The sequence below is a fragment of the Amblyraja radiata genome, chromosome 1 (genome assembly GCF_010909765.2).
Source record: "Amblyraja radiata isolate CabotCenter1 chromosome 1, sAmbRad1.1.pri, whole genome shotgun sequence".
NCBI classification, from domain to species: domain Eukaryota; kingdom Metazoa; phylum Chordata; class Chondrichthyes; order Rajiformes; family Rajidae; genus Amblyraja; species Amblyraja radiata.
In genome coordinates, this window is record NC_045956.1 from 110,301,660 (window position 1) to 110,327,071 (window position 25,412).

At 45.2% G+C, this 25,412-nt stretch overlaps 1 protein-coding gene across 1 annotated transcript in view; it reads left to right on the top strand.

Annotated features, from left to right (window-relative positions):
- Positions 1–479: 479 nt before the first annotated feature.
- The window catches only part of tmem165 (transmembrane protein 165), a 30,689-nt gene continuing 5,756 nt past the window's right edge, over positions 480–25,412 (top strand). Inside the window, exons 1-3 of the mRNA XM_033028928.1 lie at positions 480–709; positions 16,329–16,554; positions 20,149–20,324. Coding sequence (XP_032884819.1) covers positions 590–709; positions 16,329–16,554; positions 20,149–20,324 — 522 coding nt within the window. The 5' untranslated portion in view covers positions 480–589. The remainder of the gene's footprint in view (positions 710–16,328; positions 16,555–20,148; positions 20,325–25,412) is intronic.

Below are 25,412 nucleotides of genomic sequence, written 5' to 3' on the forward strand. Positions count from 1 at the left end.
TGCTGCCTGTCCCGCTGAGTTACTCCAGCATTTTGTATCTACCTTAGATTTAAACCAGCATCAGCTTTTTCTTACACAACGCTAATGGCATGTTGGCCTTCATGATTAACTTTAATCCTCTGCAGGGTTCGGATGGGTGGTCGTTTCTCCATGCCCTTCCTCCACAGAAGCTGCCTCAGCCCCTGGGTCGTCCAGCACTTGGTGCTGAGCTCATCATTGTAGCATCTGCGGCAATCACATCCTGTCCGCTTCACCGAGGGCGACTGCGCACGCGCACGCGCTTGTGGCTGCCGGACACGGCCCGTCTGGAAGGCGCATGCGGAGAGAGCCGTTGGCACAAATTCGGCCGAAGCAGTTGAGACGTCACAAAGGAGGTCGCAACTGAACTTGATGGACGATTGGCAGCTCTTTCATCCAATCGAGGGTGCGGACGTTGAGGGAGATGTGAAGGAAGACGAATGGGCGAGTGGGGGCGGGGCGGGGCGGGGAGAGTTAGGTTGAGAGCGCTGGGGCACGGCGGCTGCGCGATGGTCGCTCCAACTCGCTGACGCCGCTGTGCTCGGCCTCCACTCACCTGCCGTCGCCAGAGATGGCTCCGACATGCCGGTCGCTGGCAGCCAGCGTGGCCGCCGCCGTGCTCCTGCTCGGCTTCTGCTGTGGCGCGGCAACCGGCGTGCAAGATGAACAGAAGGTCGATTCAGGAATTAAGGTAATGCCGTTGCCCGGGGTTGGGGTTGGGGTTGGGGTTGGTTGGGGGGGTTGTGTGGAAACTCTGGCTCATGGAAGGGGGAGAGAGGAGGGGCTGTGGAGAGAGGAGACCTCTGGTCCGACGGCCCGGTGTCTGGTGCCGGGTATAAGGTTCAGAGTGGGATCACATGGTCTGTGCTCGGCCCCTTCCAAGGAGCTGCTTCCAACCCCCATTCCGCTTCCTCATTGTACAATGACAAATGATAAATGCCAGTCGATATCAGGTTAACCACAACCGAATTGTGACATACAGTGCATGGTTTAAAGACGCAAGAAAAAACATGTATATGTTCACTGAAGGTAGGCAAAAGTGCCGGAGAAACTCAGCGGGTGCAGCAGCATCTATGGAGCGAAGGAGATGGGCAACGTTCCGGGCCGAAACACTTCTTCAGACTGATGTAGGAAGGGGGAGGTTGGTTAAGCAGAGGTGTTCGGCAAAACGATCGCCAAGCCTATGCTTGATCTCACCGATGTAGATCAGCTGACATCTAGAGCAGAGGATGTAATAGATGAGGTTGGAGGAGGTGCAGATGAACCTCTTGCACGGGGACGGAGTCCTTACAGGAAGCAGGGTGGGAAGAAATGTAGTCTAGATAGTTATGGGAGTCAGTGGGTTTATAGTGGATGTCGGTCACAAGTCTGTCACCTGCGATGGAGATAGTGAGGTCAAGAAATGGTAGGGAAGTGTCGGAAATGGTTCAGGTGTATTTGAGTGCCGGATAGAAGTTAGTGGTGAAGTTGATGAAGTCAGTGAGTTGTGTGTGGGTGCAGGAGGTAGCACCAATGCAATCGTCGATGTAGCGGAGGTAGAAGTCGGGGGTAGGGCCCTGGTACATCTCGAACATGGATTGAACCGGAGGGCTTTGCCCTCCCAAGTCTCCAACCTCATCGTTCCCCAGCTGCTGGGGTGCAGACTGCCCAAGTGGAATATGAGGAGCTGCTCCTCCAATTTCCTGTGGTGCTCACTCTGGCCATGGAGGAGGCCCAGGACAGAGAGGTCAGATTCGGAATGGGAGGGGGAGTTGAAGTGCGAGAGATCAGGTTGGTTAATGCGGACTGAGCGGAGGTGTTCGGCGAAACGATCGCCAAGCCTACGGATGTAGATCAGCTGACATCTAGAGCAGTGGATGCAATAGATGAGGTTGGAGGAGATGCAGATGAACCTCAGTCGCAGCTGGAGCGACTGCTTGGGTCCTTGAATGGAGTCGAGGGGGGAGGTAAATCGACAAGTGTAGCCCTCTTGCGGTTGCAAGGGAAAGTGCCCGGGGAGGGGGTGTTGCGGGAGGGAAGGGAAGAATTGACCAGGGAGTTACGAAGGGAGCGGTCTTCGCGGAAAGCAAGTTACAGAGGAAGCGGTTTTTGTGGAAAGCAAAGTTCACTGTTCACTGAAGTTATACTTTCCAATCTTTTGCCATCTCCAGTATTCGGTCCATCATATGAAAGTTAAGGCTCTGCAGCTACATATCCAAGTACCCTTTTTTTTTAAATCGACCCATCCCCCTTGCACGAAAACCCTCTAATAAGTGAGTTCGGTATTCTGACTGCGCATGCCCAGGTCATAGGTCACTAGCAATAAAACAGTCTTGGCAACGGTGGTGCTGCATGGTGTGCAGGCTTGCGCTTCGTCCGTGATCACGGTTGGCTCTCCGTCGTTGCGGGAGCTGTTGCTGTTGGGCCGTCCCCTCCCCGGGGTCCCAATCCTGTCCTGAGGTGTCCATGGTGGCCCTGGGCTGGCAGGTTGGCCAGCAGCCCTCCACCTCCACCCCCCTCCCCTCAGTCCGGCACCGAGATCCTGCTGAAGATGGGCAGCTGCCAGCCCTTCTCGAAGATGGTCGACTCTGAGCCGCTGCTGCTGGAGTCGTCCTGATCAGAGAGAGAGTCTACAGACTGGCTCCTGCCGGTCATGGAAAGTCGGGCGCTCGCTGGAGCTGCATTTACTGTTGGTGATGATGATACTGGCGACAGCAGCAACCTCCTCCCCCTCCCTTGCCCAGCCCCAAGCCCAGAGTCTGGGCCAGCACCAACTCCAGGTCGGGGCCAAAGGCAGCCCGCAGTCCGGCCCAGTCTAGCGCCGGGCCGGAGGAGCCCGAGCCCAGGCTGGCGCTCTGACTCAGACGAGGCCGGAGCCCTCGCTCCTCCTCAGGATTGTGGATGAGGTGGCAGCGGGTACCGTAGGGGTAGAAGCCGGTGGTGTGCGAGGGTACGGCTTGTACTTGGGGTAGCGGCTGAGGCCGCGGGCAAACTGGCACTTGTCGCCATAGCGGCCTATCAGGGAGCGGGTTCCTGTGCAGTTGGAGCGGGGTTGGGCTGGCGTTGGCTGTGGGTCTGGGGCCTCTGGTGTTGTCGGTTGGCCCGGCGAGAGAGGTGGAGATGAGCTGGGGTTGGCGCTTCTCCGCATTGGACCTGGGGGCTGGTGGGGGGAGGGGGGTAGGCCCGGGGACTGTCCAGTGGCGGTTTGGCAGCGCTTGCGTGTCTTGGTTGCTGCATTATGAAGTTAATTCAAAATCTTTTGAATTTTAATTGGTCATTTAAGCTGACTTACATTTTGATCAATTGAGAATTGTATAATTTATGCACTTAATGTATTTTAAATGTACAAAGTTTTTGTAAATGTGGAACACTTCATCTATACAACAACCTTAAACAGCAGTGAGGTGAAAGCTTTTTTTATCTATGAGATGTATGGGAAAACAATTTGATTAAGGGAACATTGTTAGTTTGAATCCTGAGAAAATGCTGGTCCTTGAATTGTAGTTTAGTCTATTGGCACATGTACTGAGGTACAGTGAAACACTTTTGTTGCATGCTATCCAGTCAATGAAAAAAAAACTACATGGTTACAATCAAGCTGTCCACACTGTACAGATAAAGGATAAAGGGAATAATCCCTAGTGCTAGTGAAAGCTCGATTAAAGATGATCTGAGATAGATGGTACGTCAGGACCATTCAGTCCAGTTGCCTGATAACAGCTGGGAAGAAACTGTCCTTGAATCTGGAGGTATATATATTTACACTTTATCTCTTGGCCGATGGGAGAGGAGAGAAGAGGGAGTGTCTGGAGTCAGACTCATTTTAGATTATGCTGGTGGCTTTGCCGAGGCAGTGTGAAGTGTAGATGGAGTCAGTGAAAGGGAGGCTGGTTTGTGTGATGGTCTAGGCTGCGTCCACAATTCTCTGCAATTTCTTGCGGTCTTGGATGGCACTGTTCCCAAACCATGCCGTGATGCATCCCATTAAAATCCTTTCCCTGGCGCCTATGTTGAAGTTTGTGAGAGTTGTTGGGGACATGCTGAATTTCCTAAGCCTTCTAAGAAGTAGAGGCATTGGTGTGTGGCCATTAGAAATAATTATCATTGTGTCCCTTTTATATGAACACAGCACATGTGTAGACTGAATAATTTGCAGCAGTTTATTGTTGACAATCATTTAAGCATATTCTGCAGATGATTACGTCAGGAATATGTGCTGAGGAGTTTTGTATAATTGGAGAGAAATTGCGGTGAAGTAAATTTAAGACCTCTTCTGTGAACTGAAAGATTAACAATATTAAAAATGTACATTGAGTTTAACCAAGATCTTTGCAAGGTATTCAAGAAGGAACTGCAGATGCTGAAAGATCGAAGGTACACAAAATTGCTGGAGAAACTCAGCGGGTGCAGCAGCATCTATGGAGCGAAGGAAATGGGCGACGTTTCGGGCCGAAATCCTTCTTCAGACTGAAGAAGGATTTCGGCCCGAAACGTCGCCCATTTCCTTCGCTCCATAGATGCTGCTGCACCCGCTGAGTTTCTCCAGCAATTTTGTGTACCTTCTTTGCAAGGTATGTCAGGATAACATTTTGCATATATTATGTTAATTCAAAATCTGATAAGGGTTTTTTGACAGCTGATATTTTTGCTCACAAGATTAAAAATAGATGAAGAGTTACTTAAATGATTGGCAGTCTCCCAGTCCAGATGGATGCATCTTGGGTTACTGAGAGAAGTAATGGTGGAAATTAAAGTCACTTACGCCCCAGACTTCTGACTACCCTTGGATATGGCTGAGATGGAAATGACTTGTACAATTACACCTTTATTTCAGAAATGGGAAGGGGAAAGTGCAGGTCTGTCAGCCTAATATCAATTATTAGGAGTTTCAAAAATCTGAAATCAGATTTATTATTTAGAATAATTTGGGTTTATGTGAAAGCCAACATGAATAACAACATTTTTGTTTTGACCAATTTGAGTTATTTTGGTAATGTTGAGGATCATGAGGTGGATGCCTATTACTAATGGGTATTTGGGGATAAAATGCCACAATGTGTTAAAGTTGAATGCAATGACATTAAATAAAGTGGTGTGTATGTAAAATGACTAGATACAGAAATATAGTAGACAAGGGAACTCCTATATTGAAAACGTTTCCAGTGGTTTTCACTAGACTTTAGATTTATTTTTTGTTTGATAATTTTGGTTTGCAGATGACTTAAAAGTGTAGAAATGAGCTAAGAAAAGGAAAAGCAAAATACTTCAGAAAGACACTCGTGGACTGGTGATATAATTCAGCCTGTTATTATATCGGATGTACCAAATAAATGTATATTTATTTATCGGAAGTATCAAATAAATGATCTATCTTAGCCTCCTCATGGGATCCCCACAGCATCACAAACTTGTCTCCATATGATATTAAAAAGGCATTGGAGCACTGGATACAGCAAAAGTTGTGGAACTAGACAACATCCCAGCTGAGTACTGGAGATGTCTATTCCTAACCAAGCTGCTCCTGTACAGTTCATATATCCACAATGTGGAATGGTCGTGGAAAAGTTCCAATGAAGTATAAGCACCATCATAAACTGGTTGAGCAGCGCGGCATGTAATTTCATGTACTGGCAATTCTGCGAAATTGGGACTGGAATTTTTTTGTTTTCTTTGTTCATGCTTCTGTTTGGTTGCTTATGTAATTTCAGGTATAACAAAACTTAACTTCAGATAGGCACATGGAAGTGCAGGGAACAAAGGGATATGGATCATGTACCAGCAGATGAGATCAGTTTAACTAGGTATTATGTTTGGCACAAACATTGTGATCCAAAGGCCTGTTTCTGTGTTATACTGTTTTATTTTCTAAATTTAGATGCATTACTTTTAGTCTCTTTAGAAAGTGCAGCTAAATTGAAATCTAAATTCACGTGCGTATAATTATCCTTTCAACATTACCATATGTGACTGGCTTTTCATACAACAATATTCATGAAATGTTTTTATATGCATGTATTGAAATGTGTCTAGATTTGGGATTTGAGAAATTTTTAAATTGGCAAATTGAAAAGCTATTTTTTATGTCAGAACTAAGCAACTGAGGCATTTTGGTACTGGTGCTCTGATCCTCAGCAGAACCTCTGTGAAAATTCATAAATTTGTCTAGCAACAAGCAGCTTCAGTAAAAGAATATCAAAGGGATAGTGTCTGCTATTGTCAGTTTTGGTGCTCAGCCCATTTCTGGGAAATTGCGAAATAGGTAGTTTAAGCTCTGTTTGGATGAAGCATTAATGCCGAATCACCTCAAAAGAAGCAGAACCTAAAACACAAACTGCTTCTAAATTGAGTTTTTTTGTGGAAGTAACGAAGAATATTGAAGGTAGTAGAGTAGATGAGGTTTACATGAACTTCAGTAAAGCTTTTGATAAGTTCCCACATGGTAGACTGGCCTTGAAGTTAAAGCGCAACGCTTCCAATACATACAGGCAAACTGGATGCAAAATGAACTTGGTGTTAGGAGGCAGTAGTTTGTTGAGTGCAACTGTTTTTCTAACTGGAAGTCTGTAACAAGTGGTGTACCGTAGGGATTGGTGCTGGGCCCTTTGTAATATCTATAAATAACTTGTTTGCAACTATCAATAACGTACGTTTGCAGACAAAAATGTTGATGAAGTCTTGGATGGCAAAGATGGTTGTCTAAGGATCACTTAAAGTTGGGCTGAGCAGGGACAGATGAAATGTAACCCAGACAAATGTGAAATGTACTTTGGTAAGTCAAATTCTAATAGATTATATAGAGTTAATGGCAGAGACCTTGCAGGTTTGGGGGAGTGATATACAGTGGTCATTGGGGTGCGAGTCGATAACACACTGAAACATGGATAAGGTAGTTGAGAAGGCATTGGGCACTAAGGTAGTGAGTTTGAGAATTGGGATGTTATGATATAGCTGTACAAACTTATTTGGTTAGACAGCACTTGAAGTATTGTGTACAGTTGTGATTGTCACACTACAGGAAACATACAGTAGCAATAGAGTGAGTGCAGAAGAGATTCACCAGGATGTTTTCTGGAAGGGAGGGCTGTAGGTTTAAAGATATATTTAATTAAATGGGGTGTATTTATTACTGAAATGTAGGACCCTGAGGGGTGACCCGGTGGAGAGTTATAAAATTGAGGGGAATAGATACAGTGCTGTCCATAATGTTCTGGGCAGGCTCATCATTTGTTGATTTGCCTCTGTACTCCACAATTTGAGATTTATAATAGAAAAATAAATCACAAGTGGTTAAAGTGCACATTGTCAGTTTTTAATAAAGGCCATTTTTACACATTTTGGTTTCACCATGTAGAAATTACAGCAGTGTTTATAAATAGTCCCCCCCATTTCAGGGCACCATAATGTTTGGGACGTAGCAATGTAATGTAAATGAAAATAGTCATGTTTAGTATTTTGTTGCATATTCTTTGCATGCAATGACTGCTTGAATCTGATCATGGACATCATGGTGGCTTCTCTGGTGATGCTCTGCCAGGCCTGTATTACAGCCATCTTTAGCTTATGCTTGTTTTGGGGGCTTGTACCCTTCAGTTTTCTTTTCAGCATATAAAAGGCATGCTCATTTGGGTTCAGATCGGGTGATTGACTTGGCCACTCAAGAATTGACCATTTTGTAGCTTTGAAAAACTCCTTTGTTGCTTTAGCAGTATGCTTGGAATAATTGTCTTGCTGTAGAATGAACCGCTGGCCAATGACTTTTGAGGCATTTGTTTGAACTTGAACAAACACAGATAGGGTGTGTCTATACACTTCATAATTCATTATGCTACTACCATCAGCAGTTGTGTCATCAATGAAGATAAGTGAGCCAGTACCTTCAGCAGCCATACATGCCCAGGCCATAACACCCCCACCATCGTGTTTCGCAGATGTAATGGTATGCTTTGGATCTTGGGCAGTTCCTTCTCTCCTCTATATTTTGCTCTTGCCATCACTCTGATATGTTAATCTTTGTCTCATCTGTCCACAAGACCTTTTTCCAGAACTGTGGTTGCTCTTTTAAGTACTTCTTGGCAAACTAACCTGGCCATCCTATGTTTGCGACTACCCAGAGATTTGCATCTTGCAGTGTAGCCTCTGTGTTTCTGTTCATGAAGTCTTCTGCGGACAGTGGTCATTGTCAAATCCACACCTGATTTGCTGAATAGTGTTTCTGATCTGTCGGACAGCTGTTTGGGTTTTGTTCGTTATTATAGAGAGAGTTCTTCTGTCATCAGCTGTGGAGGTCTTCCTTGGCCTGCCAGTCCCTTTGTGATTAGTAAGCTCACCAGTGCACTTTCTTCGTAATGATGTTCCAAGCAATTGAGTTTGGTAAGCCTAAGGTTTGGCTGATGTCTCTATCAATGTTATTCTTGTTTCTCAGTCTCATAATGGCTTCTTTGACTCATTGGTCCTCATGGTGATAAATATCAATAAATATTTCCAAAGGTGATGGAAAGACTGGAGGAAAGACTAGGTGCTGAGAGCTCTCTTATACCTGTATTAAGGAGGCAATTAAACACGCCTGAGCAATTACAAACGCCTGTGAAGCCATGTGTCCCAAACACTATGATGCCTTGAAATGGGGGGGACTATGTATAAACACAGCTGTAATTTCTACATGGTGAAACCAAAATGTATAAAAATGACCTTTAATAAAATCTGACAATGTGCACATTAACAACATGTGATGTTTCTATTACAAATCTCAAATTGTGGAGTACAGAGGCAAATAAAAAAATGATGGGTCTTTGTCCCAAACATTATGAAAGGCACTGTAGTTGGAGTCTTTTTTTCCAGGACATTGAAGTCAAGACTGCAGCGAGCAGGTTAACGGTGAGTGGGGGGTCATTTAAAGGTTGTCCGTGAGGTATGTATTTCACACGGGGGGGGGGGGGGGGGGGGGGGGGGGGGGGGGGGGGGGGGGGTGTATCTGGAACAATTACAATATTTTATAGGTATTTACACATGTACTTTGATAGGAAAGGCAAAGAAGTTTCATGTCTTGTGTGGACAAATAGGATTAGAGTAAAAGGGGATCACAGTCCTGTGCCCTACCTAGATGTACAGCCATTTGTCCCAACCCCTCCCCCCCCCCCCTTCCAGCTATATTCTTTCCTCTGACCACAAAGCATCCAAAATCATCAGCACTCCCCTCCCATCAATAGAATCACTCAATCTCAAACGGTCCGTGTCAAGGGTGAAGAAAATCATTTCTGATCCCTCCCACCCAGCTCACCACATCTTCCACCTGCTGCTGTCAGGAAGGCGCTACAGCTCACTGCTCGCCAAAACATCACGATTTAAAAACAGTTTCTACCCACATGCAATTCGAATTCTGAACACTCTATGACAACATCACATAGCCACCTCGTGCATGTACTGTATACTGTATGTTGTTGTGTTTTATGTTATGTTTGACGGAAATCAGCCTATTGTGTAACATCCTGTACTGAATATGAATTCCACCAGCTTGACTGTGTGGTCATTAAATAATCTGAATCTGAATCTGAATTTTGTGCCTCTTCTCTCCTTATCTAAAACATTGTCGTTTCATCTCTGGTCTTGCTCCAACCATCTGCCAATCAAAAACCTCCCTTGCCTTTGACCCCCACTTGTCAGGTTTTGTCCCACCCCCCCCCCCCCCCCTCTTCTAGCGCTCTCCTCTCCGCCCCCGCCCCTCCCCCATCAGTCTCAAACAAACATCATCCATCTTTTGTTTAAGAAAGAACTGCAGATGCTGGAAAAATCGAAGGTAGACCAAAAATGCTGGAGAAACGCAATGGGTGAGGCAGCATCTATGGAGAGATGGAATTGCTGACATTTTGGGTCGAGACCCTTCTTCAGCCATCTTTTGTTCTCCAGAGATGCTGCCAGACACACTGGGTTACACCAGCACTTTTTGTCTTTTTTTGTAAATACATTGCGGTTTTGATGATTAATTCTGGTTTAATAATCCTGAGAATTGGGTGGCATTAGAACTCTCCTAGTAACACGATAATAATTATTAAATGTTCCCGTTGTGATGCCCCTGATCCCCCCCTCATCCCCTCACTGCCCCCCACTCTGCCCCTTGCCCTTCCCCCCCCCCCCCCCCCCACGCCCTCACTCACTCCATCCCCTGTGAACCCCCCACCCCATCCACTCTTAGCGGCTCTCCGGGGGCGCAGCCATTCTCGCCTATTGAGTTCCCATTGTGGCGTAGAACACGCAGGTAATCCTGCGCAGGCACAGCTGACAGGCATGGGAAGTGGAAAATGGATTTATTAAAGCATAAAATATGACAACAATTTAAACATTAAAGATGAGATTTATTCAGTTCAGTTTTTTCTTGTTGCGTCTCTTGTTGCGTTCTGCTGCTCACTGCGTCTCGATGTCTGTTGATGGGGGGGGGGGGAAAGAGACACAATTTTAATATAGAGACATTATTGAGTGGTCAAACTAACTTGAAGAAAATCTGAGAATTTACCTCAGAAGTCATCGTTCAACCAAGCACGCGTTTAATGGCAACATTCTTGGTTGATGTTCCATCCTTCAGGAAAACGTTGGCATTTTCCTTCACCTTTACTCGGCTAAGAGCCACATATAGCTGTCCATGCTTCAATACCGGTTTCTCGAGGTATATCAACACTTTCTCCATTGTTTGTCCTTGCGCTTTATGGATCATCATAGCAAAAATTGACTGAATCGGGAATTGGCTCCGCCTTCTGTCAAATTGAGCGTTATCCTAGCAATGAGAACAATGTCATCTTTGAAGGCTCCCATGTTGATTCTTGCAATGATCAGATTATTGTGTAGCTCTTCCGCAATCATCCTCGTTCCATTACATGGTTTTGGGGGTTCCAAATTTCTCATTAACATGATCAGAGATCCCCTTTTCAACTCCAATTTGTGTAGTTGTAATCCAGAGATCTCGAGTGAATCGAGGAATTCTGTTGGGAAGTGAATAGCATTAGCTCCCTCAGTGACAGCATCGAAAGAAAAGTACTACTTAATGATTCCAGGGAAGCGTCTGATACATGGCGAATTGATGCTTCTCATCGTATAGATGTGCGGAACCAAGATACAATTGTCGGAGAATAATTCTGCAGGATTGTCAAATGCGGGATGGATGGAATCAATACAATCCTCCTGTGTTTTTGCTGGTAGAACTATGTCTTCTGGCATTTCGATTTCATCGTCGTCATTCTTTAAAATCTCGTCTTCTCCAACTTTCCAACAAAAATTGAGAATACCCACCTTCTCCCTCAATCGCATATTCGTCTGCAATTGGAACTTGGTGAAAAGTCTCCACAAGTAGGATTTCTTGATGCAGGATTCTTTTTCATCAGCATCATTTCCCCTTTTCACTACAGTTGTCAACAAATGGTAAGAATGCTGCCAAAAGGCTTAGTGTTTGTGCATACATCTTGAAGAGTTCTGTACACCACTTCAAAGCTCTCCCTCCTAATCATTGGGCATTCATCCCAAACAATGAGTTTCACTTGCCTCATCAAACATGCCGTGTTGGAGTTCTTCTCAATGTTGCAGAATGTATCCTCGGTCACTTGGATGGGTATCTTGAATCGAGAATGTGCAGTTCTTCCACCAGGCATTAATTTCACTGTTCAAGAAGGAACTGCAGATGCTGGAAAATCGAAGGTACACAAAAATGCTGGAGAAACTCAGCGGGTGCAGCAGCATCTACGGAGCGAAGGAAATAGGTAAAGTTTAGGGCCGAAACCCTTCTTCAGACTGATAGGGGGTGGCAGAGAGAAGGAAGGGAAAAAAGGAGGAGGAGCCCGAGGGCTGGGGGATGGGAGGAGACAGCTCGAGGGCTAAGGAAGGGGAGGAGACAGCAAGGGCTAATAAAATTGGGAGAATTCAATGTTCATGCCCGCCGGATGTAGGCTCCCCAAGCGGAATATGAGGTGCTGTTCCTCCAATTTCCGGTGTTGCTCACTCTGGCAATGGAGGAGACACAGGACAGAGAGGTCGGATTGGGAATGGGAGGGGGAGTTGAAGTGCTGAGCCACCGGGAGGTCAGGTAGGTTCTTGCGGACCGAGCGGAGGTGTTCGGCGAAATGATCGCCCAACCTCCGCTTAGTCTCACCGATGTAGATCAGCTGACATCTAGAGCAGCGGATGCAGTAGATGAGGTTGGAGGAGTTACAGGTGAACCCCTGTCGCACCTGGAACGGCTGCTTGGGTCCTTGAATGGAATCGAGGGGGGAGGTAAAGGGACAGGTGTTGCATTTCTTGTGGTTGCAACGGAAAGTGCCCGGGGAGGGGGTGGTACGGGAGGGAAGGGAAAATTTGACAAGGGAGTTGCGGAGGGAGCGGTCTTTGCGGAAGGCAGACATTGGGGGAGATGGGAAGATGTGGCGAGTGGTGGGGTCACGTTGGAGGTGGCGAAAATGACGTAGGATTATTTGTTGTATGTGACGGCTGGTGGGGTGAAAGGTGAGGACCAGGGGGACGCTGCCCTTGTTGCGAGAATGGAAGAGACCCTGATGCGAGCCTCATCTATGGTGGAGGAATTAAGGAACGGGGATTCCCCTCCTCCACCATAGATGAGGCTCGCACCAGGGTCTCTTCCATGCCCCGCAACACTGCTCTCTCTCCTCATCCCCGCACTCGCAACAAGGGCAGTCCCCCTAGTCCTCACCTTTCACCCCACCAGCCGTCACATAGAACAAATAATCCTACGTCATTTTCGCCACCTCCAACGTGGGGAGCCTGCATCCGGCTGGGCATGAACATTGAATTCTCCCAATTTTGTTAGCCCTTGCTGTCTCCTCCCCTTCCTTAGCCCTCGAGCTGTCTCCTCCCATCCCCCAGCCCTCGGGCTCCACCTCCTCCTTTTTTTCCCTTCCTTCTCCCTGCCACCCCCTATCAGTCTGAAGAAGGGTTTCGGCCCGAAACGTTACCTATTTCCTTCGCTCCATAGATGCTGCTGCACCCGCTGAGTTTCTCCAGCATTTTTGTGTACCTATTAATTTCACTGTTATCGGCAATAGCCACATCGCCTTAACTTCTAACTTTGGAGAGGATCAAATTGGTGATAAATGTTTTTCCCGTTCCTCCTGGTGAATCAATGAATAACATTGAAGGAAGTTTCCTTTTCGAGCAGTTGCACACCTGGTCATACACTGCTTTCTGCTCAGCATTCAGCAGAGGCTCATTCTCCTCAACAAATTGCTGTTGTTCAGTTCTATTGTATTGCAATTCCTGCAGCAATTCTGGATTGTCATCATCAAGGTGCATCCTTCCATTTTTTGGTCGTGGCAAATGAAAGCATTCCATTGTTTTGCTGTAATTCTCAAGCTTGTCTTGAATATACAACAGAGCCAAATCATAATGCTTCTCATCAATCATGATATTAGGATCACTCATTGTTCTCCATTCTTTGTACTTGAGGCGGGGGGCTGTCGGCGGGGGGGGGGGGGTATCGTCCTGCAGCCGGGGTAGGGGGGCGGCTTCAGTCGGGGGTTGTCAGCGCTGGTGGGGGGAGCATCCTGCAGCTGGGGGAGGGGGGTGTTTTCAGGCGGGGGCTGATAGGGGTCGATGGCGGTGGGGGGGCGTCCTGCAGCGGGAGGTGGCGGCTTCAGGAGGGGGTTGTCAGTGGGGGGGACGAGCTACCTGCAGCCGGGGGAGGGGGGGTGTCCTGCAGCCAGGGGATGGGGTCGGCTTCAGGCGGGGGCTGTTGGAGGAGGGGGCGAATGTCCTGCAGCTGTGGGAGAGGGACGGCTTCAGGCGGTGGGGGTCGGGGGGGGGGGGTGTCCTACAGCCGGGGAGGGGGACTGCTTCAGGTGGGGACTGTCGGAGCCAGTGGGGAGGGGAAGGTATCCTGCAACCCGGGAGGGGACAGCTTCAGGTGGGGACCGGTGGGGCGAGCGTCCTGCAGCTGGGGGAGAGGGATGTCAGGAGCCGATGGGGGGGCGGGGAGGCATTACTGCAGCGTGTGGGAGGGGGACGGCTTCAGGAGGGAGCTGGTGGGGGTGGGAAGTGTCCTGCAGCCGGGGAAGGGGGAGGGCTTCAGACGGGCTGTCGGGGGGCCAGTGGGCGGTGGGAGGGATGGAGAACTGCCGTGGACTTTTCGCTGCCATGGCCTACCGCTGCCGCTCCCCATTGGCTTCAAGCGGGGACCGGTGGGGAGCATCCTGCATCTGGGGACAGGGGCGACTTCAGGCGGGGGCTGGTGGGGGGGGGGCTTACTGCAGCCGAGTGCAGGGACGGCTTCAGGCAGGAGTGTTCTGTAACTGGCGGAGGGGAACGGCTTTAAGTGGGGGCTGGGAAGCATCCTGCTGCTGGGGAGGGGGATGGCTTCAGGTGGGGGCTGTCGGGGGGCCTGTGGGGGGGGGGGGGGAGCGTCCTGCAGCCGGCGGAAGCGGACGGCTTCAGGCTGGGGCTGTAGGGGGCAAGTGGGGGGATGGAGCGCTGCCGTGTCCTACCGTTGCTGTGGCCTGCCGGCTTCGGGGGGGTTGACGTCACTTGAGGCGCGTGGAAGATGTGTGTGAGACGGCTCGGAGCAGACCCATTGTGACGTTGTCAGCGAAAGCTGGTCGTGTGTGTGTGACTTGGACTAGAATATCTAGTCCCCAGCCCTATCCACTCGCGCATAGCCCCCAACTACGGAGGGGAGGGGGTAGTGAGGGAGGGGGAGGGGGTAGTGAGGGAGGGGGTGTTCGAGAGGGAGGGATTAGGGAGGGATGGGGTAGAGAAGGAGGGGGAGGACAACTTGTTCTATTTGATCTTATTTGATTGTGCACGCCAGGTTGATTGCATTCTTGGAAACACGTGAAGGTTGCAATCTCCCACCCCGTCCCATTGTGATGTCATATGTAAATGAGATCCATTGTGATTGGATGTCTGTGAGATGGCACAGTGACATCATCAATGGAAAGTGTGCAAAGTTTATTTTTTGAAATAAACGATTAAAAAACTTGGGAAATATAGGTTGGAACGTGACGGGCAGATGTTTATCCTGTCGAGGGAAAAGATGTGAGTAGCATGTGTGAAAATGGGAAGGCTGAGGCCAAGCATTTTGGAAGATCATGACAATATCACTCCAGAATTCTAAATCCAGCCAAATTGTTTACTCAGCATTAACTTGGATAAGTGGTTATTAACAATAATTGTAGATGCGATAAATGTTTGTTTCAAAATGCTAATATAACACATTCATTTGTAGGATGTACAAAGTTGAATAAATTTTGGAGCGATATATTTGATATATTTACAAAGCTTTTCAAGTCAAGAATAGAACCTAATACGGAATGGATTATATTTGGAATAATAGTAGAAGATATCAATTTAAATAAAGACCAACATTTTTTTTTAAATTATGGGTTAATAATTGGAAAGAAATTGATACACATTTTGGAAAAATACAGCTATACCAACTATTAAAATGTGGATTAGGAATATGATGGACATAGCACACCTTGAAGAAATGAGACTCCGACTAATAGATAAATATGACCAATTCTTAAGGAGTTGGTCCCCTTTCATCGACTTTTTGGAATCATGTGATGCAGCGGTACCGTAAAGATTACTGATTTCAGGTCAGGTCGTGGATAGATTTACATCTCCGAATAAAGATTTGAAATGTCTTTTTTAAGGGTCTTTCTCTCCTATTTCTACTTTCTACTCTTTCTTTTCTTATATACACACTTCACGTTTTTCTATTTCCTCTTTTTCATCTTTTTTTTTTTTTTTCTTGTTTTTCTTTCTTCCTATTCAAAAACATAAAACTAGAGGTTGTACATAGAATGTATTACGTTATGACATAGTTGGCACCTAAAATTAGGTACCACTGTATTGTTTTGTATTGTATTAACTTCTAATAAAATAAAATAAATAAATGAAAACAATAATTGTGCTGCTGAGATTTTAGTGATCATTTTCTTTTGCAAAATATGTTATGTAGAATTCCCTGCCTGCAAATTGAGGATTCTGATTCAGTACTAACTTCTAAAGGGAAACTGGTATGCACTGGAAATTTTGTTTTTTAAACTGTTAAAGGTACTGATGTAATATTCACATGTGGTAAAATTCAAATTATCTAGTATTCATTTGTTTGGAATGCCGATCTAATTTGTGACTGGAGCATCTAGCTCATTCATTAAACCAGAACAAGAGCTGGGTGTGCAGAGTGCACACGTGTATGAATTCTGAAGTGTGGGCTACAGGACAAGACTGAGCATGGGCTCTGCAGCCAGAGCCAAGGCTGTGGTTTTGAACACTGTCAGTCAGGTATGTGGGTTTAACTTTTTGTGTTTTGTTACTAATTCTGAACACTTTTATTACAGAAAATATCTTCACCACATCCGACGACTAATGCTGTCAGCGATCAATCTATTACCAAAACAAATCTGGGTTTCATACATGCCTTTGTTGCATCCATATCGGTCATTATCGTTTCTGAGCTGGGTGACAAGACATTCTTCATTGCAGCAATTATGGCAATGCGATACAATCGTCTGACTGTACTTGTTGGAGCTATGTTGGCTTTGGGATTGATGACTTGTTTGTCTGGTAGGTAACTTTTTTCAAAATAAATAATGATGTATTATACTTGTTTTTTTCTTAAATTATGAATTAAGCCAATGTGTGGATTAATGGCTGGTGATATGAATTTCATAATTAAACATAAATGTAATATTTTGACCAAACCTGTCCATGTGGCATTGCTCATGAACAATAAATTAAACTAGGGTATATGTTAATGAAATTTGTCTCTTCCAATTTTGTCTAAGAAATTCCTGTTTTTGTTGTTGTTTTTTTTGTAGCTTGTCCTTTGCTTTTATCTCCCCATTTTTCGATCCACTCCTATCTTTGTTCCTTGTCGTCTTTTTTAGCACTTTAATTAATTTTTCCATCAATATTTACCATCACATTTTAAAGTATTTGTTGCTCTTCGCTTCCTTTTCCAGGTATGGTGACAGACTCTAAATCAGGGTTTCCCAACCTTTTTCGTCCCGTTTACCCCTGGCAACTTTTTGAAAGTAAATTTACCCCCACCCTTATGTTCAGTAATTTGAGTTTACACTTCTACCATAATAAAGCAACCGACAAAGGGGAAATTTTAAAATACTGTTTTAAACATTATTATTTTAAGTTCCAGAATCAACACATTTACCCCCTGGGGGTAAATTTGCCCCAGGTTGGGAACCCTTGCTCTAAATCCTGATGAGTCATGATACTCTCAAAAACATTTGAAGTTAGAAGATGTCACTGTTTCTATCCCTGTTAGTATTTTCTACTCTTTAGAGATCCAACGTGGAAACGGGCCCTTCGACCCACCGAATCCGCGCCAACCAGTGATCACCCTGTGCACCGGGGGTCTCCAAACAATGGCCCGCGGGCAACACCCGTCCCGCCACAAGATTGTATCCGGCCTGCAGCAAGCTCTGAGCTCTGGACTCCTCCGGGTCCTAAAGTCCGGCGACTCAGAGAATATATAATGTGGCCCTCATACTGAAAAGTTTGGAGGCCCATCCTGAACACTATCCTACACACTGGGGACAATTTACAGAAGCCAATCAACCTACAAACCTGGATAAATGTTTTTTTTCTCATTATTAAGGCATTATTTTTAACTCTCACCAGTACTGGGGGTACAATCCTTGACCATGCACACTACCCAAGGAACTGACATGGGTGATTTCAGCGTGGGTTGTTTTAGGACGTAGCTGCTGCTCTCCTGATCTCCAATGAAGTCCAGCATTAGAGCAGTCGACCATGCTGGGGAAAAGTCACAGGTAGTGACATTTTTGCTGAAACCTATCTGCCCTGCAATTATCGCAAGGTGGAAAGCATGAAATGTGAATTGGGATACATAGGTACAAATATACAAGCTGAGATGCTTGCTCAGTTCTCAAGAAGGGTCTTTGACCCTAAATGTTAAATCTTCCTACCAGTCACAGAAATTGCATGACCTACTGAGTGTTCCAGCATTTCCATCATTTGAAATTCTTTCATTTTCATTACACAATTTCTCCCATCTAGGTCTTGGTGGTGTCTTGTGTGCCAATTTGTTAACCCCAGCCCCTGATATTCAACAAGTCTTTGCAAAGTAGTGTGCTCTGAAAATTTGGTTGCTTATTTAGGCTATGATTTGAGCTTTTCGGATTTACAAAATATTAGTTTTTAATCAAAGCCAGGATGGCATTGAAATAATTATTTGGAAATGTGTATAAATTAAGCATGTATGACTGTTGCTCTTTTAGGTTAAAGATTTTCAATGACTTGAGTCCAGTCTTCAAACATCACGTAGAAAACATTGTGCTGATGCCAGGCAATTACAAACTATTTGGTCACAACCCCTTTTAGTCCTGTATACCTTTAAAATGTGTTAACACATATGGGATTTACTTTCATTAACTTAATTATTTCACTTCTTGGTTCAATTTATCTACTTCAGTCCCTCGTTATAGGAAATAGTCCTAGGACAATTGTTGAAATTTTTTTCTATTGGTCCACAACGTGCTGGTAACTTAATCTTCATTTGGGTAAATAAAATTGCTCATTAGTATAACTTGGTTTCAGGCATGTATAATTTTTCCATGTATTCTATCTTTTATCTCGTGCGCCTTTGAAAGATTCCAAGTAGAGTAACAGCTCCTTTTTTTTATTCAACATTTTAATTTCCTACAACTGATTTAGCAAATTTCAGCTTTTAAATATTGTGCTATAATACTTTTAAAAACATCTACATTGTCAAAACCAACTTGACTAGATTTCTGCATCTTCTGTTCTAAGTATCACATGATTTTGTATGTGATTTAAGATGGCCCAAACAGACATCAGACAAGTGAAGTAATTTGAAGAGTAAAAAGTCAGGAAATGTGGGTCATTAATCTTGAGTATCAACCCCATATTACTCTGTCCAAATGTTGCCTGACATGAATATTCCCAGCTCTATTGTTTTTATTACAAAAGGCAGAAAGATAATCAATTAGGGAGCGAAGGAAATAGGCAACGTTTCGAGCCGAAACCCTTCTTCAGAAGAAGGGTTTGTTTCGGCCTGAAACGTTGCCTATTTCCTTCGCTCCATAGATGCTGCCTCACCTGCTGAGTTTCTCCAGCATTTTTGTCTACCTTCGATTTTCCAGCATCTGCAGTTCCTTCTTAAACAAGATAATCAATTAGATCGGTCTTTATCATTTTGATTGGTCGTAACTTTAACAGCTGTACATTACATTAGTTACTGCAGAATTTCTAACCAGGTCTGCTGTAGATTGTTAAATTTTTCTTAATTCCCTTCTAGATGTAGCGACTGAATTTGCATCAAACCTTAATCAAACAGTATGTTTCAATTTGATTAGCTCCAAGGCACCTTATCATAAAATTGACAATGTAATCTCTATCATTGAACTGGAAGAAGGATTACAGAAAACACCTGGGTTCTTTTCAGCTCTCTGAGAAAGATCATTTAAATAATGCAAAAATCTAAGTTCGAAGGATATTAATTGCAGGTATAATTTGAAATGAGCCCTGAGGAAGTAAGGTTTTGCACTTGTTTTCTGATGTGATTAAGATGATTCTAGTTCTTTAGTTGATTTAAAGCAACGAAGATAGGCATAGAATGCTGGAGTAACTCAGCAAGACAGGCAGTACCTCTGGAGAGATGGAATGGGTGACGTTTTGGGTCGATGCCCTTCTTCCAACGGCGGTTGCAGTTTACCACTTCCAGCTGTCCTCCCCAGCCTCAAACCATATTGTTCCCCAGCCCTGCTCGGCCTGGTTTTTCTTCTCCCCAAAATTCATAAACAGAACTGTTCTGCCAGAGACGTGCTTTTTGCCTGCTCCTGTCCCATTGAATTAATTTCCACGTTCCTCAACTCCATCCTTACCCCCCCCCCCCCCCCCCCCCCCACCAGTCCAATCCCTCCCGACCTATGTCCAAGATGCTTCAATTCACATGCCCTTCCCCTCTTCATTGACACGTTTTCCTGGCCCCCGCTCCCTCATCTTTACTAAAAACTTTCTGAGATGCTGCCTGGCCCGCTGAGTTACCTCAGCAAGTGTCTATCTTCGGTGTAAACCATCATTTGCATTTCCTTCCTACACATATAAAGCATCACTGAGTTTGGAGGGTGATGGTCTTGTGTTTATTTCTTGATACAGTTCTCTTTGGCTATGCGACTACAATAATACCCAGGAAGTATACATACTATGTGTCAACTGCGCTCTTTGCAATATTTGGCTTCCGGATGCTTTGGGAAGGCTTGAAGATGAGTCCCAATGAAGGTCAGGAGGAGCTGGAAGAAGTGCAAGCAGATATCAAAAAGAAAGATGAGGATGTAAGTATTATTGCTGATGTACAGTACAAGGAATAGTGTCTAAAACTAAAGGCTTTTTGTACATTAATGATGAATCCACTGAGATTATTAATGAGGGAATAATTTAACTATGACTAATGGGCAAATGATTAAATGAAACCTTGAGGGACACTTTGAGTCATTAGTGTGTTTATTCTCTTATTAAAACTCCCATTACTTGCTTCATAGTCGTTCACCAAGAGATCATTATGTGAGTACAACTTACTTGTAACAATGCGAGAAGGTTATGGGAGTAATGCTGTATCTTACTAATTTTATTCATGCAGTGGAACTTCAAGAAGAATATTAACTTGAATGTGATTGCTCAATAATAGTCAACTACTGGATTTTGAGTCCTGATAACTGTTCAAAATATAATTGAAGGTCTCCAATGTAAACTTAATCATTAACATGCCCAGCTAAAATGTGTTTTGGATCTAGCATTGTAAATATAATGTTCCATATTGAATATATTTACAAAGGGCAGTATTATTTGAAAATCATATGAGGTATCCAAACTATCCTATATTAACAAAGATCGATATATTTTCTGACTAACTTTGAATAAAGATTGCTTGGTCCTAAGAAATTCAGGTTGGACACTGTGCGCTGTGTTTGTAAGTTGCACATTCTGTAGACCATAGAAACATTGGTATATTTGCAAGCATGCTGCCAAGACAAAAATGATTAAAATGGGATTATTCTATTTTTACCTACATGAAGTGATTGTGGGAGTGGATGGAGGAGGTAGAATTTTTCACATGGTTACTTGATCCAGATTAAATGAGCACCTCAAGGTTCAAAGGGTACCGCAAACATGGTAGAACTGTTTATAGTAGTTCCTATATTAATGTATGTGTTTTAAAATGAGTTCTTACATCCATACCTTTGTCTAAGTATGGATAGTTGACAAACCAGAGCACTTCAATTTGTATGAACTTGCACTGAAATCTATTTGGCAAATTGTATGTAGAAACGGGACAAAAATGCAGCAGAATTAAGAAACAAATTTTAGGCTAAAAATAAATCGAAAAAGGTCCATAAGTTAGTTTAATTATCACTATTGCATTTGTTTATTTTCAAACCTTGATCCTGCCTGTGTTCCTCTTTGCTCTTGCGCATTATCTACACACTCAGTTATAGGTCTGCTGCATCTCTCTCCAACATCAACACTATTAGGCTACTCCTGATATGCTACTTCAGAAGCTGAATTTTCATTACAAAGACCACCATTGATTATTGCTTGTTTGAACCTGTCCAACCCTGTTCTCAAGTACAACTTGCCTACTATTCCTATGTTTACTGATGTATATTCTCCCAATTCTCACAATGAATCATTTATAGCTCAAGTCCTTTCCAAACTAATTGGCTCAAATTTCCTATGAACCTTAAGTATTAATATATATGGGAGGCACAGCAGTAGAGTTGCTGCCTTGCAGCGCCAGAGATCCGGGTTTGATCCTGACTATAGGTGCCGTTTGAACCGAGTGTGTACGTTCTCCCTTTGACCGTGTGGGGTTTCTCCGGGTGTTCCAGTTTCCTCCCACATTCCAAAGACATGCAGGTCTGCAGGTTAATTAGTTGCTATAAACTGTCCCTAGTGTAGGATACAACTAGTATATCGGTGATCATTGGTCGGCATGGACTCTCGGCTGTTTCCACACTACATCTCTATACTAAATTGCACTGCATCAGTTTGGGTTCATAGACTGAATTCCTGACTATTTGCAGCATCTGGTTGGGCTCCTTTGCTAAATTACAAAGATTTTCCGCGTAGCTTGTTTTTATTTAGCCAAATGTGCATATTTCTTTGGTAGGTACATCCAGTATGTGAGCATGAATGGTAGAGGTAGTGCTATTCTTCCTCTTGCACTTTGCAGTAGTTCCAAATACTATACGATAGAACTTTATTTATCCCAGGAGGGAAATTCAAGGTCAGTTTATTGTCACGTGTACCAATTAAGGTACAGTGAAATTCGAATTGCCATACTAAAAAAAAAAGCAACAAGACACGCAACTACATAAAAGTTAACATAAGCATCCACCACAGCAGATTCCCCACATTCCAAACTCCTTCCTCTTTATTCTCCCACGGTCGGGGCAAGTGAACCATCAGCAGTCGGGGAGGTCTCTAACCCGACCGCGGGCTCTGCAATGTTAAAGTCCTACAGGCTCCCACGGTTTGATGCAGTGCGGATGGAGATACGATATGGAAAAAATCGCATCTCTGTCGAGGTAAGAGATTAGAAAACGTTTCCCCCAACTCCCCCTACCTCCCCCCCCCCCCCCCCCCCCCCCCCCCCCCCGCATAAAACAAGCTAAAGAACACTAAAAAACATATATTTAACACGTACAAAACAGACACAAAGAAGGAAAGGACAGATAGACTGTTGACAAGGCAGCCATTGCTGGTGCCACCCGGTGGATACATCTATCTCAAGATGGAAATTGATCTGCCAGCAGTCCCATGGAAACACAAAATACATGAAACATGAAATTAAAGTGAAGTGGAAAGGCTTTGGGATGGCACTGGCTACCACCGATTGGTAGAACATCTGCAGCATCTTACTGCAGACGTTGAAAGAGCAGAGCCTTCTCAAAAAAGTACAGCCGGCTCTGTCCCTTCTTGTACAGGGCCTCAGCGTTCCTGGATCAGTCCAGTTTACTGTCCAGGTGCACTCCAAGGTATTTGTGAAGAAAGCAAATGGTATGCTAGCATTCATAGCAAAAGGATTTGAGTATAGGAGCAGGGAGGTTCTACTGCAGTTGTACAGGGTCTTGGTGAGACCACACCTGGAGTATTGCGTACAGTTTTGGTCTCCTAATCTGAGGAAAGACATCCTTGCCATAGAGGGAGTACAGAGAAGGTTCACCAGACTGATTCCTGGGATGTCAGGACTTTCATATGAAGAATGACTGGATAGACTCGGCTTGTACTCGCTAGAATTTAGAAGATTGAGGGGGGATCTTATAGATACTTACAACATTCTTAAGGGGTTGGACAGGCTAGATGCAGGAAGATTGTTCCCGATGTTGGGGAAGTCCAGAACAAGAACAGTTTAAGGATAAGGGGGAAATCTTTTAGGACCGAGATGAGAAAAACATTTTTCACACAGAGTAGTGAATCTCTGGAATTCTCTGCCACAGAAGGTAGTTGAGGCCAGTTCATTGGCTATATTTAAGAGGGAGTTAGATGTGGCCCTTGTGGCTAAAGGGATCAGGGGCTATGGAGAGAAGGCAGGTACAGGATACTGAGTTGGATGATCAGCCATGATCATATTGAATGGCAGTGCAGGCTCGAAGGGCCGAATGGCCTACTGCACCTATTTTCTATGTTTACTCCCTGGTAAACTGCTCATCCACACCATTGATGGAAGCAGGTGTGTTCCTCTCCTAAAGTCCACCACCAACTCCTTATTCTTGTCGGTGTTGAGCTGCAGGTGATTCAGCCCACACCACTCAACAAATCGTTGACTACACTTCTGTATTCAGCTTCCCTCCCCTCACTGATGCAGCCCACAATTGCAGAGTCATCCGAAAACCTCTGCAGGTGGCAGGAGACCGAGTATTATCTGAAGTCTGAGGTGTAGATGGTGAACAGGAAGGGAGAGAGGACCGTCCCCTGTGGGGCCTCTGTTGCTCACAACCATGTCAGAGACACAGTTCTGTAGCCTGACATATTGTGAATCAGAATCACACTTTATTCGCCAAGTATGTTTTGCAACACACGAGGAATTTCATTGGCCAGGTCAGTCATACAATTAAAAGCAACAGATCACTAAAAAAAATAAACATATTTTAACATCAACATCCACCACAGTGACTCCTACACATTCCTCACTGTGATGGAAGACGAAATAAAGTTCAAATCCTTCCCTTAGTTCTTCCTCAGTCGTGGGCCTTGAGCCCCCGTTGCCAGGACGATCTTGACTCCCGTAGCTGGTGGCGTTCGGGTGCTCCGCGGCGAGGCGATCAAGCTCCCGCATCGGGTGGGGTATGTCGTCTCCCCCGCGCTGGACGATCGAATCTCGCGTCAGGGCTGGTCGAACCTTCTGCAACGTTGGAGCTCCTGACTCGGCCTCACCGGAGACTACGAGCCCTTGATGTTGATGTCGCGGTGGGAGCGATCCCAGGCAAGGGATCAGGTCAGAATTTGTCCACGCCCTGCAGTGGGGCTCACGACAGTCCGAGGAGGCTTCCAGCTCCATCGATGGTAGGCCGCAGAGCCCGGAGAATGTGATCCGAAAATTGATCACATCTCCGGGAAGGTAAGAACCTGAAAAAAAGTTTCCCCCGATCCCCTCCCCCCTCCCCCCACATAAAGCAAACCGAAGAACATTAAAACAATAACTTTTAACAAACTAAAAAATAACAAGGGTGAAAAGACGAACAGACTGCCGGCAGGGCAGCCATCTCCCCGGTGCTCCTGGTGGTCCAGTCGGATAGTTGGTGATCCAGGATACCAATGGAGCATCCACCCGCATCTTCGTCAGTTTGCTCCCTAGTAGTGCCTAATGGTGTTAAAAGCACTGGAGAAGTAAAAAGAAAGACTCCCACAATGCTTCCTGGCTTATCCAGGTGAGCATAGGAATGATGGCGCAGGTGGATGATGGCGTCCTCAGTTGAGTGAGCACCAGCCTCTCCAGGAACTTCATGATGTGTGAAGTCAGCACCACCGTTCTGCAGTCATTGGAGGAGCTGGGACGTGTCCTCTTTGGTACAGAAACCAGGCAGGATGTCTTCCATATCACAGGGGCCCCTCTCCTGGCTCAATTTGAAGATATGCTGGAGTACTCCGCACAACTGGATGGCACATACCTTGAGTACCTTAGGGCTGACACCATCGGGACCCGTGGCTTTGCCTGGGCTGAGTTTGCTTAGCGCCTTCCTCACCTGCCCAGCCTTGAAGGTCAGGCACGACAAAGGGCAGAGGAAGTGGACCAAGGGGATTGAGGAGGAGCTGGGGGGAGGGTGGGCAGGCAGGCAGAGGGCCCAGCATCAAATCTATTTAAAAAAAAAAAAAAAAAATGTTTTAATACAGTCCTGATTGGTTTCCCTCCCCAGGCCACT